Consider the following 20,103-nt stretch of genomic DNA (forward strand, 5'->3'; position numbering starts at 1 on the left):
TGCCAAGATTATGCTAAAATAGAATATGACAATAAAATTGCTATAAATTGTACTACTTCATTAAAAAATTAGCATCGAGTCTGCATGATAACTGAAAAATAAAAGTTTTCAAGGAAAATTGTTTAAATTACAAAAGATGGGTCTGATTTGCAGAAGAAGGAGTGTGAAGGTGTATTCGGGAGAGGGCAACAGCGCAGCTGTGTTGGCGACGTTTTAGGTGGGTAAATGGGTTGGTAGGGACTAAGGGTGGGTCGACGGGAGAATAGGGGTGGTCCAGCAAGCAGATTCCTGGACTGATCGATGAAACGACCGGCGCATTGGATTTTCCGAGCGTAGCGCGCGCATTCCCATCCTTTGCACGGCTCGTACAGCACTCTTCGCCTCTCTCATCAGTTACACACGATCCTAACACCGTGCTGCATCACCTTCCGGTCCGTGTACCCTCCGTCGTAATGCAAGTGTGTCACTAGGCCGAGTGGCACGTGATCTAATACTACGGAGTCCCCATCCCGCCCAATCCCTCCAAGAACCTTACAAAAATGCTGCGTACCTACTTCCAATCGAACTGTCAAGCCCTTTAAATTTCATTCGTCCAGAAGAAGCGTGCATTTGCCCTGTTTTGCACAGCGCAAGTCGCCCTTTCAAACTTGTACCAGTACATGTCTATCGAAGGGAATTTTATTTACTCGAAGATTTCGGATCAGGGCTAAAACCACCCTTCGACTAGCTGCAAACATGCGAATTTGTGAAACAACGATGCTACTACTGTTTATTAGGAAGTAGCGAGGGTAAACGTCTACTCTGACAGGTAAAACACGTGGCCAGGATCAAGGTCGATCTGCAAGTTTATCTCTGTACGAATGTAATAATGAAAACGAGTGTCGTTAGTTTCCACGCAAACATGGATAGAGCGTCGGAGGTCAGCCTGCAGGCTTTGCCAATACCAGTTCAATTATTTCTTTGGAGAAAACTGAGGTAAGTTAAATTAGAGTTAAGAATTCATCATTTTTATAGACTCTAATCTAGATTTGTATTTGTAGGCCTTTTATCAGGGCAAAATTAGGAAAAGTACACGAAACATCCTGCACGGTAAGGAACTTGGTTTATTATTAATGATAAGAGTGAATTAATATACTGGTCCAATAATTCTCAAAATCTTATGTAACTAATTAAAAGGAATTGAGAAAGGAGTATAAACAGATCAATTATATAATTAAATTTGAGTGCATAAGGATGAAATTAAATTTTTGTAACTTTTATAGTTAATAAAGAAAAAAGAAATAAAAATAACTCGTGCATTCATCCGAGTAAATATATAATAATTAGTATCGAGAAATGATGTATTTTTATAAATTAAATAATTATAATGTTAGATGTAAAAGTGTGTAGAATGTTCACTAAAAGTGCAATTTCTTTCACGCTGTTTTCTCCATGCATTATCATCTGAAGTCCTGTGAACATTCATCAGCAATTCATCATGTAAGTTTTTAAATATGAAAGTCTTATTTTTCTTATTTTTGTAATATATAATATCCAGCATTAAGTGTTAATTGTTCATTTAATTTTGATATATTAGCTTGCAAAAAAAAAAACTGCAAAGTATAACTACGACGAAAATAACACGCGACATTTTATGACATTTCACGCTGCAATCATAGGAAATGAAGGAAGCATGCACGGTAAGACTACGATAATATTACACAAAAAAATTTCTGTTTATAAAAAGTCATTATAAATAGAGCAGTATTATAACAATTTATTTCTGTATTATGAAATTCTGATATGATAGTTAGATTAATCTTTTTGAAAGATTAAAATTTGAGATACGATATCTATGATATTATATATGAATTTTTTAGTCGCTGGAAAGAGTACTGGTGCAAAATTTGCGGAATGACTTAACACCTTCTCTCAGCGAAATAGTGGGCAACGTGCCACGATGGCGTTTGATACAGGCAGCTTTGCCTTATGTTCTACACGCCACCGCTACTTTGCTCCACAATAGGTGAGTGCACTTGTCTTTTAACCCATCGCCTTAAATTTCATTCAACATTTCTATTGTTATATTTTAAGGAAGGATCTCCACCAATCCCTTGGAGCTATGGAGACTACTCTTCTCTACATATTGCATTGGATCCTATTAGATTCTGCGGATGAATGTACAGAAAGCAATGCTGAACCAGGAAATCCATTTTATTATTTGTTTTCAATACCTTCTATGACGGTGAGTCTTCACAAAGACATAGTTTCCATAAATTGAACTTATTTATGATCTAATAAAAAGAGAAGTCCCATGCTAATATAAAATACATAACTTTCCTATTTTAGCTGTTCGTTTATCTTTTCGCTCCCTTGTGCAATTTTCTAAAGGACATTGATTTCAAGTCAAAATTACGATTGGAGAATGGCTCGAAGATATGGCCAGCTATGTGCGAATGTCGTCATCCAGACACGCCCTGTTTTACTGCACATTGCCATCCAAAACCAAGATTTTTATGGGGCAGGACATTCAAAACTGTCAAACAGAATGACGATCTTTTTGTTGGCACGGGTATAATATTCAAATAAAACGATTATTCTCTTCTCTCGACTCATAATTTAAATACTAAATTCCTCGATTAGGTGCAGAGCGTCCACAACATCCGTCCGCTACTGCTTTCCCCGATCAAGTCTCGCAGCCATCGAAACCACAAGTGGATGAAGAAGTAAGATATAACGAATTATTATATCAATAAATAACTCGGATAACAAATTTATCCATTTTCTTTTGATACGTTCAGAGTTCCTGGGTATCATCGCCAAAGGATCCTACTTATCCAGAAACAATATTGGAGGAAAGTTCTGGAGCCGAAGACGAGCACATGGTATGCCACTGAAATTAAAAGAAATTAATAATAATTTAAAATTTGTAGTTTTACACATATATTGATTTGGATTATTTGATCACTGCAATAAAGACTATAATATTACCAGGTTATATTCAGATTACCTTCATTGAGCAAATCGGATAGACCAACAGATGGGGTAAAGGAAATTTCCACCATTTATGTAGTGAGTTAATAAAAATTTCTCTGAACTATTATTAAAAATTACACGCCACATTTTACTTTTTTAGGGTGAGGCTAGTATCTACCATGTTGCAATGGGCAGAACAACTAGTACAAGTCGATCTTTAACGATAGAAAAAATTACACCAATATCTGCATTGGATTCTTGTAGACAATACCGCGGAGTGCCTTCAAAGAGGTAAAGCATACTGATTAAAAAAAATAAGTAACTATTTTTTAAAAATAACTCATACAAATTTGTGACAATGTTAATATAATCTTTGCCAGTGTGGAGAAAGAAAAGGACGATAAAGGACATAAAGAAAAAGAATCGCAGGATTTTTTAAAGTCTAAAACAGTATCTTCTTCTCAACGACAGAGTTCAGCACGTAATTTATCTCAGGGACGTTCAACAGTTCACGTGGCTGCTGTCGATATGGATGTACGAGCAGCAACTTTCCTCGATGTTGCTGTACTCCGTTGTCTTTTTATTCTTCAGTGGCAAGAAGAAGGCGTATATTGGGCTCTTCAGTTTCTTTATAACAGGTAATTAAAAAATGTACCTTTAAATCCATTTCTTATTGAAGTTTTTTTGTTATATTGTCAAAACCTTAATAAAACATTATATTACATCTTAGATTACGTAGGATTAACGAAACTACCGTCGTTCAGCCTGTTTCTCGTCCTCGTAGCAGTTCATTACCTATTCCTAAAATTGAAGTATCGATTTATCAGAGTCCTGAAAATAAGAAAAAAGAGGAAGTCAAGGAAACTGCTGATGTACCAGACACTAGAGACGCTTCTTTATTATCAGGTAACAATTTGTTAAGAAATAGAGTTAATGAATGAGATTCCCTAATTTTTCATGACATTCATTCAGGACACGATAGTGAATCGAGTCATACGAGACGTGCCAGCGAGAAATCGAAGAAACGAATGAAAATGGCAGATTTGAAAGCCTTCGTTGAAACAAAACTTCTTTCTAAATCCGAAAAAGCACTTGAGAAGATTGGTCAAGAAGATGGTAAACCAATTCAGAAACAGGTACGTGTGAAATTGAAGTTGATGTGGGAAAGGCGCTATAAAATGATAATACAAATTTTATTGAATAGGAGAGCCATAGAAGCCTCGATACTGCTGAGGATCGTTTAAGCAGACAACCATCGATAGCTTCGAGAATTTTTGAAGAAAAAGATATAGATTTTATGAAACATCCAACAAATCTAATCAAAGGAAAGAGCATGCCGAGTCTGAGGTACTAGAACATATCTAGACATTTTTTTCTTTGTAAAAATTATCTTAGATTTGTATATAGAAAAATTGTATTGTCACTGATTAATTCTAGATCTTTCTTGTTATAAACAAAATACTAGTACTTCACATAAATATTAAATATATATAGAGTCGTACCTATCAATGTACGTCAAAATTTTTTAGAAAATTAGCAAAACAAAGTAAAGCGTTTCGTTAGAATGGTCATTTTTGAAAAGCTTTTATAGATCAGTGCTGGGTTTTAGAAGTATATAACGTAGGATTAATTATAGCAAAAGTAAAATAAAAATATAAAATAAAATTAATGTAAATATTTACTGCAAATAGTAAAACAAATCTTAGAGATTTAAACAGAATAGGATCAGTAGCATAAATCTATAACACGTTTTAATAGATCTTGTACTTAATATTATAGAAAAAATTGCACAGTTTCCTAGATTTATTCAATTTTCTGAGAATGTACATATTCATCAATAGAATAATTGTAATAATATGTATACCCAGTACTTGTACAAGTTAGTAATTAGTTCTCTAACCCGGTGCTTAATTATCAACATAAACTTAATCGTAATTTCATTCTCTGCGTGTCTCTTTCTCTTTATTTTTCTCTTTCTCTCTCTCTCTCTCTCTCTCTCTCGTTCGTCCTTTCACCCCGAACTCGTGCTCAGCTGCTTGATTAACGAGCTGACCGCGGTAGGGTAAGTCATCAACTTCACTCGAAAGAAGTTCTGTACTTCAGTTCGGTATATACATGCTTCTAAGAGCTTTTCGCTTTCGGTAGGACGCACACTTGTATATTAAAAAATGAAAACTGCTGTATATTAGATCCTTATGAAATTGTTATTAACCTACCAAATACATCTATTCCCTGAGTACCTACCATTACAGTACGACTTTTTCTTTAATACTAACGCACTTAGATCGCAGTTTCTTCTCCGCCAAGCGAATCGTAGATAAACTTATAGTCAGCTGCATGATAAAATTAATTAATGACTTGCACCTAGACAGATTAACCTTACGTTAAAGTCTCTGGATTAATCACTGCCTTAAATTAAAGCATTTCTCTTAGAATGATTGCCAACTGAGCATGTTAAGCTAAATGATGCTCGTAAAAATTAGATCATGATAGTAGAGACTAGTGCTTGACTAGGGATCATTTTAGCAAGTGGCATGAAGATTTCTTAAGAAATAAGTTAAGGCGACCGTCTTATTAATTGTAATTCGTAGGTACATTGGTGATACACAAATGGAGAGGAAGGAGAGCCGATTCTACAGCAAATCTTACACAGCCCAAAATCCGATTATTACTGTAACGGAGCATACACCTACGTTATCACCGGATTATTTAAGACGACAAGTATATAAGAGGATTATTTCCTTTAAACAATCCATTTGTTACCAAACATTTATTTTTCAAACATTATTCTAAAAATCTTTCAGGGATCGATAGATAGTCAATTAGATGCCATTAGTGTCCATGGCAGTCGCTTTGATTATGACAGAAAACCTAGTTTAGTTAGATCACAGACAGATTCTAATATTACATACAAAAGTGACGAGGCTTCCGAAGCACCTGGATCTACCCATTACATCACCAAAGATGGTGATATCGATTGTTTCATTGTTTTAAAGGTATGACTAATGCACCTGTTGCTCCATCATTAACATAATCGTTTAAAATAACAATATTTTAGTTAATAATTATTTTTATTTATATTGAAAAATATTCAGGCAGTAAACTCTGTTGCATTGAGGGATACAGGAACCTGCACGTTACGTGTTTGTGAGACTATTCTCAATTTGGTGGAACTCTTGATGGATATTGGTGTATTGAAATCACACAGTGATGAGGCTGACAGTAATGCAGGTACGTTTTCTATCATATCTTTATGAGGAAATATAATTAGCAAATAAATATTAATTACACGTGCAACCAGGATCAGGCATAGGAGTAGAAAAATCGGACTTCTCGAAAAAACACGATTCTCCTACAAATGGCATGGATTACAAAAATGACGAAAACAGAGCCAATGCTCATAGTTTATTAATGAACTGTGTTATTAAAGTAATTAAACATTTGGGATGTCCACATCGGTGTTCAGATATTATTCGTCGTCCTCAAACGGATTTCAGCAGATCACACGAACTCATCCAAGCTCAAGCAATTCTTACCAAATTACATCGATCCAATTCTAAACAGTTTTCTAAATATCTTAGAGAAATGATTCGTGATCAACCGTTAACAGAAGTTTTAGACTTTTTCCATGCATACGTGGGATTTTGCGTGGATCCTACATCTATACTATCGCCACTTAGTAAGAAGAATTTCTTATTTTTCCATCACGAACAATTTTATCACAAAATTTCAATTCAGCTATTAAACATTACGTGCTTTCTGTTAAAGACCAGAAACGGGGCTCCAATAAATCGCCGGAGATAGCGACCCAAGGTGGATATGCGACTAATTTTGGAGCTGGTAGTTCAGCGGTTGCTCCTTCAGGAACTGGAGGAGGCGGTACCGGAACCGGAACTAGCACTGGTGGTGGTATTGGTGCTTCGTCTGGTTCGTACAGTAGTTACGGAGTACGTGGTATTGAAAGTCAAATTATGTCTTGCGTCTTCAAATGCCTTGTTACTCGTTTTGTTAAATCGTTCAAAGAGTTGAAATCTCAAGAAAACATTAGTCTTTACTGCGACTTGAGACAGTTTATGACTTACGTGAAGGAGTGGCATGGAGGTGTTTTTCGGCGAGTTGCCTTAAGCGGAATTTTAGATTCCGCTGATCGTCCTAATAAACGCTGTAATAGCAACGTACAAACTACCAGGGTGATTAGGTAATCTATGGCAAATTGTGTTGAAAAAAGTAGACAAATTTTTTAAGTATTTAAATACTATATTTTAATTTTTATTACGTAGACACATTCATCAATCGGATGTTGAGGAACACACGGATATTCATGGTGGTACCTGTTATACGGTGGATGATAGAGGAACGCGAAAATTTTTATTCAAGAAGAGAAGCACCTCTTCGACTTGTGCGGTAAGTCAATGCCCTTTTAATCGTATGTAGTACGTTATACTAATAGTCAATGTCTTATCACTGTCTTTATGCCACCAGAGTCTCTTAGACACCGAGCTTAGCGAGGAGAACGCCAAAATTAGCCAAAGTCCTTTGGGAAATATAAGGAAAAAGCACCATGTACTAACACCTAGACAGAGTGAAAGAAACTTAGGAATATCGGAGCCGTGTTTTGGTGGAGGAAAAACAAGAAAAGCGACTAGATTCCAAATTGGGGGAATCGGTAAACTTATTAATTACAGATAGAACAATAGAAAAAAATACTCTTATGTTGTAGTAATCTAATCACCTTCTAGTGAATTGGTTTCGTAAAGAATACGGAAGAACTGATTCCACCGATAGTCATGAAAGCAGCGAATCTCCAACCGATGGTAGTTTTGCTAGACAACCAAGTTTCCATTATGGCCATCATCGTGGTACAACGCGAACCGGACGAGGGTTAGTTTGAACTAGTGTATCAAATCGAAAGAAATATAAAACATATTTTCAAATTAGTTAATACTTTTTTTCTTTATAGGGTAAGTCAAACACTGCAGAAAGCCAAACGAAGAATGGAAGATCAGCTCAATAAAATTCGATTTGGGAAAAATAAGAAAAAGGAGAGTTCTGAGGAGACTCCTGGGATTTGTTAGTATTCTGAAAGGATTGCAAAACAATAAAATTGATTACTACAAAGTGTAAAATTATTTTTAACAATTTTATTAATAGATTTCAGTCGAAGAAACTCCATGGAATTCGGTGATGCATCAAGAGAATCAGAATTCGTAGTTTTGAAGGAGAGAAGATTAGTGCCTCGTTCATCTGTCCTCGAAGGGATGTTAAGATTTTCCTTTTTATTAGAAACCTGCCAACCAGGTTCTGTCCCAGATCATCATCTTTTGACAGCAATTTTGGATCTTGTAATTATTTTTTTTATAAATTTATTTATCTTACTTTATAAATATTTTGTGCGATAGAAAAAAGATAATCATTTTCATTGCAGCCCCATGCGCCTGTTGTTTCACGAGCATGTTTAATTCTTGAATGCGCGCATTTGGTGCACCAATGCAACAAGGGTCATTGGCCGACATGGATGAAACTCAATTTTCCTATGTTCCGGCCATCCATGGCTATAAATAATCGATCTGGCTCTTCTACTCTTCGGCCAATTCCAGTTTTACAACGTACCGCAGGAAAACTTTTTTACCAATGGGCAGAGGTATTTTCTTAAACAATGATTTAATTAAGTCAACACTTTCAAACCTTTTATTATAAATTAATTTAACAATTATATATTTTTAAGGCTCTCGGTAACAGATTGGAAGAACTATTTAACGAAGATAAGCAACACACTGATCAAATTCTTACAATGTTATTGGATGAGAGCAAGCAAAGAAGTTTGGTCATAGAAGACGAAGAAGAGGATTTTCTTGATGAAGGTATTGTCATTCTGGCTCTTTTAATAATTTATATTATATTCCATAAATAAATACAAATAAGATAAATGAAGTTTTTTTTAATAATAATTAGCCAGTATCAACGCATATGGATCCGAATGTCCGATCGCATTGAGACTAGTCACTTGCATATTATTATTGGAAGTGACTGCTTTTCTAAGGGAAACCTATCAAACTTTACCAAAATCCAGTAAAATGTTGACAAAGGAACGTTCTCCACCTTGGGAGGCCACAAAAATCGATAGTCATGAAGCAAATCGAAGATGGAGTTTTGCACTTTCGTCCATGGGTCAGTCTCAAGCATCAGCCCAAAGTATCGCGTCAATAGTTGGTGAACGAGAAATTAATAGTAAGCAGACTTTATTTATTTATAATTTTTATAAAATACACATATGTACGCAATAACCTGTAATAATCTCAAAATTATAAACAGCTGAAAGAAAAATAAGCTTCGTGGTAAATCACCCTGACAATGAATCGGAAGGCAGTAATAAGTCCACCGTTACGATTCAAGAGGAAGAAGTTCAAAACATTGAAAGGGAAAGGATAAAACGTGTGGAAGCCCCAGCAGCAAGGCCATTTTTATTACGAAGAGGTACTTCTGGCAATACCGCCACAGGTTCCTTCAAAAAGAGAAGTTTAAAACTCCGACGTAATACGAAAGAGGGCAAGGATACCGAGTGTGAAGCTTGTTAGTAAAACTTTTGTTCAATTACAGAAATATATTTAATATGATATAACTTGTTAAAAAAAATCTCAATTTTTTAACAGATATGGTGAAGCGAGGTGATTCCATACAGTCGAAAAGAAAAGTTAGCTCAGATAGAAGTTACACGTCAGAGCCAGGTCTTTGTGGTGAAGTGAGTGGTGAAGAATCACCAGGAATTCTCAGTGACGATCAACCACCAGAGAGTCCCAGTGATAGCAATGAAACAGACGAGACAAATAAGAACTTTCCATGGATGAAAGTACTCGTGCAGGTTTCCAGCTCATTTAATTTCTACTGTTCACATCAAAATTATTGTCATCCCTATTGTCATCGTCGTCAAATGCGTGCAGCTGGGAGGCTTATAAAGTCAGTGCGAAAGGTTTATGGAGAGAAATTTGGTATACTGAATGGAGCTGGCATGTTTGACTTAGACATGGATAAGAAAGATGATGGAAAGAAGGATAAACGTAATCGTAAAATATCGGAGCAAACTAGTGCTCAGGTATCACCAGTACGAAGGAAGGATAGCGTTGGACGAAAGAATAAGTAAGGATTTTTACAAAATCTTAAGAGATGATAAAAAAAATATATTCTTTTAATTTTACATTTTTTATCTTAACTAGGATCGATAAGAATTTAGATGGCTCTCAATCCGGACGACTTACGAGTGGCCAAAGAGACTCATCCAAGGATTTAGCAGAGCAAGATTCCGAACGTGGCAAAGATTCTTCAAAGAAAATTAATTCCGACGCCAAAAGCGAACCTGAAAAAGAACCTCCAGCGATTCTGAAGTACATCAAGACACAGGTTAAAGATGCTTTTCATGCACCATTGGCCACTTTGGTGAAAGGAGCGGTTGTTATGACGGAGGAAATGTTTGTCGATATTTTGCCTGTGGCTTGGGAGCTTTTATTGGAATCTAATCAAGAAGTTGCTGCCTCGGCTGCAGCCTTGTTCATCGTGTCAGCTGTGAGAGCCCCTACTCAAGCTAGCGAGTTGATGCACCATGGTCTTCAACACACTAGCACCTCGGTTCGCATCAATGCCATTTTAAGATTTCAAGTCCTGTGGAAACTGCGATTTCAAGTTTGGCCACGAATGGAAGAAGCTGCTCATCTTACATTCAAAGTTCCACCTCCTGGTATTGAATTCACTTTGCCTTCACCAAAAATTGGTATTGAATCCTTGCCTGTTGTTGATCCACCTTGGATGCCCCAAGTCAAAACCAAAGTAGAAGAAGTTACGATCAATCAGGAGCGACATGTAAGTACATAAAAAATATTGAAAGAAATATATTCTTTTTTTTAGTTATGGTATAGAATTTAATGATTATTTTTAATATACTCCAATGCATGATAACAGAGATCTTTGGTGACTGCTACAAAAACTAGAAAGAAACAGCAAACTGAGCTTATTAAGAAAGCTCTTCAAGCTCAAGATGACAAAAAAAGGATGGAAAGAGAAAATTTTTTGATCACTACTATACCAATTACGGTTCAAGCAGCTTATGAGCCCAGTCCGGCAGGAGATGATCATGATGAAGGTACGACACAGTAGTTTTCAAATAAAAGAAAAAAACTGATTGATCTAATAAATTTCAGGTGACGAAGATTTGGCTGACACCATACCTAGAAACACTTCCCATCATGGTCAATCGGCTCTGTCGCTGTTTCCTTCTTCCTTATGTTCCGCCATAATACAAATTATAAACTTATTAGACGATGCAGCTGTTTCTGATGATGGGAACGCAGTTTATGAAATTGCATACCAGGTTAATTTAAAATTCAAACATTTTTATTTTATTAATCTGAATGTCAGAATTAATTGTGAACACTTTTTTTCAGGTAATTTGGAATTGTTTGGTGGAAGACAGCGCCTTGTTTCTTCGTTATGTTTTGGAACGTTTGACGAGAGAAAAACAAGAGTTAATGTTTAAAATTTTACGACATCTTATTCGATTTGTACCAAAGCTCCCGCAACAAGCTGCATTTGCCTTATACAATTATATAATTGGCTATGTAATGTTTTACGTGCGTACACCACATGAGGAAGGACAAAAACTTATTGGAACTGCTCTTTCAATATTATGGATGGTAGTATATTAATTGTCTAAAAAACTTTGACAGAAATTACAACAAATATATCATTGTAATACTAGTATAATTTATAGGTTGTGCATAGCGTGCATGGAATAATGTTTAAGGATTTAAAGCAAATTTTAAGAAAGGAACAATGCGATGCTTCTATTCTTTTAACCGCAAATGTTCCATCAGCTAAAAAAATTGTGGTTCATGGACCGCAAGACCCCGATGCTGGTGGAATACCTTCACAATTCCCGGTGCAAGAAGATACTCAATTTTGTCAGATCCTAAGAGAATCTCTAGATTTCTTCGGTATCGAAGAGGCTAAACACAAAGAATATTTTCTGGTCGATCATAAAACACGTTAGTATTATATACTTAAATAATTTATATACCATTCTGTGTTAATACATTTAATGATTTTTTAAATATTTTCTATTCCTTTGTACAGACCAAATACACAATCCTTCCTCATACGTGAGAGATTATTACTTCTTCAAGAGATCTCAGTATCCTCAAATCGAATTAATTCACATGAAGCCCGAAGAAGCCTTTAATGCATTGCAAAGACAAGAGCTGAGGCATAAATTTGTGGAGATAGGAAAAGTTTTGCTGACTTGGGCTATTTTAAAAAATGTTGATATGGTAGTTCAAAGAGTCGTGTTTCTTCACGAGGAACTTATGAAGCTTCCATCTTTCCCTAGAAAAGCCTTGGAAGCTGATTTGGATTTATACAAAGGAGGAGAGATTGGAAGAGTAAATGTTTTTCTTTATATTAAAAATTTTAAGAGCTTAAATTTAAATATTTGTTGTGTCATTTATGAACATTATAACTGTTATATTCACAGGAACTACTTGGACTGGATGTTATGCATAAATTTATGTGGGTCAGACTTATAGCACGAATGTTTGAGGCTATGGCAGGAAACTTTGCTTACTCCGGTGATATTCATCTGTTTCTGAATGTTTTAAATGGAGCAGTAATCCTGCACAGCGAAGAATCCTGTATATTACGTTACGTAATTGCAACATACATAAATGCTGCGCACAATTTTAAAAATATTTTCTCAACTAATGGTTATTTATTAATCATGCCAACGCTTCTACAACTCTACTCCACGCATCAAACTAATAAATTAGTCACTACTACAGTTGAATATGCCGTTAAGCAATTTTATCTAATGAATAGGAAACCATTTATTCTACAAATGTTCGGTAGTGTATCTACAATATTAGATACAGATGAAACGAGTACTCATGGGGAAGCACACAAGGTTATATTATCCTATCAGGATGGCTTAATAAATTTTCCATGTACTATATAATTTTCTTAAAATATTAACAGCTTATTTAAAATATTTAGGTTCCATCGGCTTGTCTATTCAATCTTTTGCTAAGCTTGGAAACACCATCACCGGATCCTCTGAATATTGGCGAATTAGTGAAGGAAGAAAAGCCATTAAAAGCGATTGATTTTTGTTATCACGATGAGAACGAAATGGTGACAGTTTTAGATTGTATATCACTGTGTGTTATGGTTATAGCATACGCAGCTGATTCCATTCGAGGACAACAGATGCTGGTAAGTAATTACTAGCAAAAAAATGCCAGCGTGTGTTGGGCATAATACTAGAGAATCTTTTATGGTTTGAAAATATGTATAATTTTAATGGTAGACAATACTGGAAGCAATTTTACCTTGTTACGTGCAACAAATTCAGTCATCAACTTACAATAGAGAAGGAAAAACAGAGAAAGAAATAATTAATCAATTAGCAATTGCAGTAAGGACATTGGTCAATAATTCGGAAGCATTAACAAAGTATGTGTATTGCTATTGTGCTTAACATACATTATTTAAACCAGTTAATACAAAAATGAATTTTTCAGGTATTACAATGGCCCCCAAAAATCTAGTCCCGAGCATAAAGGATCGAGTCAACGAAATTTCGCCAAAGATCCTTGTTCACCAGGCTTTGATTTTGAAGAGAAATCGAATGCATCCAAGTCTCTGGAACACCAAAGGATGCGGCATTTATACGAAAGGGACAATGACGATGGTGAAAGCTATCATAAAAATGAATTTAGACGCCCTCGTGATACATTGTTAAATATGGTAGGCGAATTTGTGGCTCGCTGTTCAGTAAGATTAACAGAGCTGAATAAAAAATCACCAGATGGTAAAACTATTGAACTTCTGGACTCAAAATGTCACGTGGTTAGTAAGCTTCTATTTGGTACTTATTAAATCAAATAGTTATCTTTTTTAAGATTTAAAATAATACCGTTGTAATTTTAGCGCCTGGCAGATATCGCTCATAGTCTCTTGAAAATCTCACCTTACGATCCAGCTACGATGGGCTGTCGTGGTTTAAGAAGATATATGAATGATATTTTACCATCGACCGAATGGTCGAACGACGATATGCGACCTGCTCTAACTATAATTCTTCGTAGATTAGAAAAAACTTTTAGTAAAATCCACAAAAAAGCTTCTATTAGAAGAAACACTGATTGGAATGCAGCCAGTGATCTTTTGAAAGGAATTTATGAAACATTGGTCAAATATCCATATATTGCTCATTTTCAGTATTTAAAAACATTGTTGAGTACTTGTCAGGTAAGAGCTTCGTTAAATATGCATTTCTTGAAGGAAAATCATTATTGTTTAATTAAAATTCTAGTCATTAATAATTGGAGATACCCCAGTGGAAGATATAACATCCGGATCATCGGCGGCATTGATGAGCAAAATTCCTCCACAACTTTTCTGTTCAACAGTATTGCGTTTGATAGCGTTGCACGTAATTTCACTCGGTGAAGGGTACTCGATAGAAAATGTTTTTGGTGGACAGGCCATGTTCGCCACACAAACTAGAACAGAGAACATGTTGCTGAATTTATTAATACCGCTGTTCTTACGTGTTGGAACTGGAAGAAAAGGTATGTATAGATGAGAACGAGTGTATTATACGTACCAAGGAATTTCGACTTTTTAAATAAATTATACGCTGTTTTCAGATCTTCCTAAATTAAGACAGTATGACATTAGCTTTGCATTAACCGCAGTGCTAAACACACTTTGGCCCCCAGGAGCAAGGACTGTACCATTGACTGCCCAGAATTTAAAAACAGCAACAGAGATGAGACCTGGAAGTTTAACATTTGCAGCAAGAGATTCTAAATTATTGACAAAAACATCGCTAACGTTATATCAAGTGGCCTTTCTAGGTAAAATTCTCAATATACTTCAAAATAACAAATTAATAAACATTAATCATAGAAATAATGCGTCATAATTTTTTTACATGTGTAAATCATTTCAGCTCTTAAAATTATGACAATATGCTTCGAGGCGGAATTAAAAACTGAGTGGCCAAAGATTTTACGTACGATGCGTCTTTTAAACAAAAGAAACGAGGCCTCTATATACCTTTGGAACTTTTTAGAATTTATCGTTACGTATCGTACAGCACTCTACATTCAAATGTTACCATTCATTGTTTATAAAATTGGTCAAGCACCTATATCAGAACACGAAAGAAACATGCACACTATCATACGTGAAAAAATTCAAGGCGATGGTACAATGATACCAAAATCTCGCAGTACTCTGTTAATGGATCTTTTGCACGAGTTGAAAGACCTGAAGAAAGAAATTGAGGATCGAAGATTCGGTTAGTGGTTTCTTTAAAAATTAGTTGTTTTTAATTTTCAATAAAATAATAACAAAGTAACATGGATATTAATCGTTCACAGATGAGATGCAGTCAGAACCAAAGAAAAGTGTAGTAGAGATGCATAACGAAGGTCAGCCTCGTACACAGAGGCCATCGTTACTGATAGATTTCCTGAAGGGCAGCGATTTGGGATCCAGATCGTCTCACATCAATCGAACTCCAGCAGAAACGCCAATCTCTCACTCCACAGCATCTCAATCGCTGCAACACTCGGCTTATCAATCATCGAATTCTAGCAGCACAGTAAAAGCTGCGTTCCCTAGTCAAGTAACCGGAGCACCAAATGGCAATCGCATACCACGAGGTAAGTTGAACATTCTCAAATACCATTCAGTATATACTGTGCTGTCATTAAAAATTTAAAACTATAGAAAAACTATGAAAATTGCTTTGTTTTTTTTCTTCTAAACACAGGATCCATATCTAGCATAAGTGGAGGATCCAACATTTTACGAGAGGGCTATGATCCTGCAGGAGAGACCCAGACTGATCAACCAACCACGACAGGTATTCGATCTCTTTTGAGAAAGCTAATAAAAATATTGCCAAAATTAAAAATCGATCGTTGCAACTGCAAGCTTCTCGCAGACGTTTCATTGTCCTGGTTAACGATGAGCTAGTATAAATAAGTCGTTTACCACAGTTGGATCGAGCCATTGTCTATAGGGCACTGCGGCAAGTTTTCTTTCTCGGTGCGGATTATTCTAAGACTAGAATTTTTATACGTCTCGAGGCTAAATTCTTTCCTTTTTATCAACGCATCGTATCACTTCTTCATTCTTCTACAGCGAGGCTTGCAACGAAGCGTTTTAAATTATGTTTTGATCGTTAAAAAATCGAGTTTGATCAGCCGGGGCTTTTGGTTTTAATTAGTATGACGTTCGGGCCTCTCTGTTCTTTCGTATTATTGACACATTGATCATTGCGTTGGTTCCATTGCTAGCTAGGGAACGGAGGTAAGCCGATCGATACTACACAACAATCAATTCTGATACGATTTATAATACATCCTGCTGCTGTGTATCCCTTTCACGCTTTTTCACTACTTCGTAATTCTGTTATACTTTATTCACTCTCTCTCTCTCTCTTTCTCTCTCTCTCTCTCTCTCTCTCTCTCTCTATCCTCTTCCACGCCAATTTTATAAACTTCTTGCTGCATTTTCCAATATAATATTATTCAAACAGGGTACTGAAATGTATCGCATATATCTAAAATATTTTTTAATTTTCGTTCGTGCTATAACTACTATCTTTTTCACAAAAATTAACAAAGTTGACTAAAAGTTTAAAGCTTATTTTGTTTTTTTGAAAAGCTTATGTATAGTCAAATAAAACTAATTTTTATTGTAATGTGTATCGTGAGTTCTTAAATCTTTTCTTAATACGAATCTATGTTTACATTTTCTTATTTAACAATTTTTGAAACTTTCTGTATTATTATATTTTAAAGTTGGTGTTAATCACTGAATATGAAAATGAACCAAGAAGAATAAAATTAGACAAAATTTAGTTTGTTTTTAGGTATAAATTCCCACTTCATCGTCTTTCCTTTTTAGTATTGTATTTATACTATCTGTATCCCTTTCATTTCTTGTACGGAAACGTACTAAATTATTATATAGCAGTATTTAGACAATGGTAATGTCCAACAGTTGGTATCCCGTTTATCGTTGCGTAGATATTCTCTACTACTACGTAGTTGCTTCGACTATCCTATGCTTTTTTACTAATCACATATCGCTGCAATCTTCATAACAGGAAAAAATTCCCCTCATTCATATCAATTAGTGTGTTCATCTATCAATATATAATCTGTAAAGGAAACCATACCTTTGTTAATTCTACATATATTACCAGAGTCTTGAAATACCCTGCAATGGAAAAATACATTATTGCTAGATCGATATGACAATTTTTTACTGAAATATTTTTAACATATAAGATTATTTTTATTTTATTTATCGAAGCAACATCGTAGGAGAAAAATCATGCAGAACCTAATAACAAAAAGGTCGTAATACAAAACACTTAAATCGCAACTCATTGCATAGTTGATAGCTCATTTATCGTATTTTACAACAGTATTAAATTGATTAAATTTTGATTACAACTGGATCTTTGACAAGGATCGGTTGTTTTCATGATTTCATAACATCATAAATCTTCGTATCAGTTACACATGGTTATCATAATTTTTTGCACACACAAATGATTTAAAGAATAATCGGTGCTTCTAGCTATCGCTTGTTTCGTGCAGCAGCGATTTATTCCACGAATAACAGCATTGAATGTACTCAATGTCATTGATGGGTCCCCAAAATGGTCTGTCTCTCTATGCATTGACCGTTTTTCCTTTCATATTAGACGTTCGATGTGGCATGTTTCAGATAGATCCCAACCACCTTCTACTAGCGCTGAAAGTAACCATGTTAAGCCTCATCCTATCTTATGTCGTCAAAAGACGCCAAAACTGCGCTTTGTCTCTTCTGTAGAGTTTAGGCACTCATCAGGTAAATCCCCTATCCCTGCATCCACATAACGATTTAATTAATAATATTTTTATACTCAATTTTTAATTATTATCTCCTTTTCTCTATTCCTTCACTTTTTCCAATTAAGGAATATTATTTTATACAATTGCTAGACGAATATTTGTAATTAATTACAATCAATTTTTATAATTCTAATTTTTCTTATATTAATCTGCAAAATTAGAGCTGACCTTATGCGCATCGAATCAATTTATCTTTACTACTTCATAGATTAACCTATTTAGTCCCTTATATGAATGTGTATCAAATATACCTGATGATTTAGAAATTCCTATACGTCAAAGACTATCGAGGCACATATGTATATGGCAACAACCAATATCAACACGTGCATGCTTTATTTATTTATTCATTATTGTATAACATATTACCATTTCTCGACTTTCCATCTTTAAATATTTTTTGCAACATTATACATAATATACAACTTCCATCAAACGTGCCTACACGTGTATATGTATATAAATATGTGTTTAAACTTTAATGTACCCCAAAAACTCTCTGTCTGGTATACTATTATTTTCGGGCATGAATTCACTGAAAATGTCTAAAAATCTTTTTTTACAACGTTTAGTAATATTTCTCCCCTACAAATTACAAATGTAAGCTTTTGCACTTCCCACTCTTTACTGATGTTACCGGCTTTTCAGTGCTTACCATAGCGAACTGATAAGATTTCTTCGCACGTGTGAATGAAAGCAACTATTTTTTCACTTATCATAATTTCAATTTTAACGAGACTAAATTGCTATGAGAATTTTTTTCTTTATTTTAGATTATTATAGAAAAAGAATGAACCCGTGTCCTTACAAATATAGTCCTCCTAGGTTTGAAGCACATTATAAATAAATAACAGAAATTTTTTTTCTAAAAGTATCAGGTACCATAAATGAAAATTAGCACTGCACATAAAATTAGTGAGGTAAAAAGATAACAGTAGCGATAGTTTATGAGCAAGAAATGTGCGAAATAAATTACAAAGCAACGAGGCAACACGCATGAGTAGAAGAAAGATAGAGTAGATTTCATTACGTAGCGATTGATGTGAAGCGATGGACGATTCTCTTATCAGGGGAGACCGTCACGAGTCAATTGAGTCCGAGCAGTCCTACCGAGGACAGTTCAGGAGAGTGTCGTCCAGACAGGCCTCGGTTACAGCGCTCTATGGGCCAAAGTAAAAGGACCTTCCGTTTGAGAAAGAGTCGAAGAGCTCACGCTGAGGTAATCATGCTTTAAATTAACACTCATAAATACACAAACTCCATTATAATAAAAAGATCCAGTAAATATTTTACCTTCAAATGTTGTAATAAATTTGTAAAAATAATTGCAGCCAACTTCAGCAAAGATAGAACACGAACATCTTCCTCCCTTGATAGCTGGTCAGACTACCCAACCAAGTAAAGAAAAAGCTGGGCCTGCAACGAGTCAGCAGCCAGTGCAAATAGCTGTCCAGCAGAGTCAACCAACGAATCAACCCATTGCACAGCCAGCATCAACATCAGCAGCTGTCGATCCTTCCGTTTTCAACATCCCCTCCGATTCATCCTCCATTCTATCCAGGCGAAGTCTTTCAGCTCGTCACTCGGATGGGGAGAAGAACAATAATTCAACGAGTGATCAATTTTATGCCACTGGTCATCAGCATCATCATCACCATCATCATCATCATTATCATTTACATCCACAAGCATCAGACGTCTCCTACGATGAAGACACGTCCAGCACTTCCGGTTATCGTGAATCTTACAGCATGCAGATCGTTTCCCTCGATAGCAGCAATAATCGTGGCGATCTAGCCCCACCCTTGGCTTCTCCAGACTTGAACGATATGCCTTCGACTAGCAGTACTACCACGAATTACATGGCTTTTGATGGCAGTTCACCAGACTGCTCCATCAATGGCAGTGGAGGTGAAAAAACTGCACTGATAACCTCCAGTCAACGCACGGCTTCTCAGCATTCGTTGCTGATGATCTTTCCAACTCAAGACGAAGACACTTTGATATAATCATGGACCAGTAGTTGGATGTAATGAGACTGATGATCATCAATTAGTTTTCGTATTATAGCAATCGTAATGCATTTTAAAACTGTTATTTGCAAGCAACTTTTAAGTAGGATTTAGACATTGAACGAATTAGAGAATTTATGCATAAAACGTTTAATCCGTTGAACGGAGAGACC

General features: G+C 35.5%; 1 protein-coding gene across 1 annotated transcript; it reads left to right on the forward strand.

Annotated features, from left to right (window-relative positions):
* The first annotated feature begins 419 nt into the window (after nt 1-419).
* On the forward strand, nt 420-20,078 carry unc80 (unc80, NALCN channel complex subunit). Its single transcript, XM_066726566.1, has 51 exons — nt 420-808; nt 889-975; nt 1,041-1,089; nt 1,450-1,479; nt 1,659-1,679; nt 1,860-2,005; nt 2,074-2,224; nt 2,329-2,551; nt 2,623-2,705; nt 2,781-2,864; nt 2,974-3,051; nt 3,116-3,246; nt 3,336-3,593; nt 3,686-3,861; nt 3,928-4,091; nt 4,160-4,302; nt 4,988-5,017; nt 5,547-5,676; nt 5,760-5,951; nt 6,051-6,186; nt 6,257-6,634; nt 6,724-7,153; nt 7,236-7,359; nt 7,438-7,621; nt 7,695-7,836; nt 7,916-8,025; nt 8,107-8,297; nt 8,381-8,596; nt 8,681-8,816; nt 8,908-9,183; nt 9,268-9,525; nt 9,606-10,089; nt 10,167-10,806; nt 10,906-11,086; nt 11,145-11,314; nt 11,388-11,636; nt 11,714-11,987; nt 12,076-12,380; nt 12,473-12,898; nt 12,988-13,206; nt 13,301-13,446; nt 13,515-13,842; nt 13,924-14,244; nt 14,309-14,567; nt 14,646-14,855; nt 14,951-15,301; nt 15,384-15,668; nt 15,779-15,871; nt 17,752-17,874; nt 18,989-19,137; nt 19,250-20,078. Exons 2-51 carry the CDS (start codon nt 902-904, stop codon nt 19,925-19,927), a joined length of 10,635 nt encoding a protein of 3,544 aa, XP_066582663.1. The 5' UTR covers nt 420-808; nt 889-901; the 3' UTR covers nt 19,928-20,078.
* The last annotated feature ends 25 nt before the right edge of the window (nt 20,079-20,103 follow it).

The sequence above is a fragment of the Prorops nasuta genome, unplaced genomic scaffold, assembly GCF_024137725.1.
Source record: "Prorops nasuta isolate Cenicafe-Biocafe unplaced genomic scaffold, Cenicafe_Pnas_1.2 PNAS00004, whole genome shotgun sequence".
NCBI lineage: Eukaryota > Metazoa > Arthropoda > Insecta > Hymenoptera > Bethylidae > Prorops > Prorops nasuta.

Coding starts and splice junctions, on each gene's coding strand:
- unc80 (XM_066726566.1), top strand. CDS start 902: ATGGATAGAGCGTCGGAGGTCAGCCTGCAGGCTTTGCCAATACCAGTT. Junction 3,247..3,335: donor CGCGGAGTGCCTTCAAAGAG/GTAAAGCATACT, acceptor AATCTTTGCCAG/TGTGGAGAAAGAAAAGGACG. Junction 11,315..11,387: donor TTTATGAAATTGCATACCAG/GTTAATTTAAAA, acceptor ACTTTTTTTCAG/GTAATTTGGAATTGTTTGGT.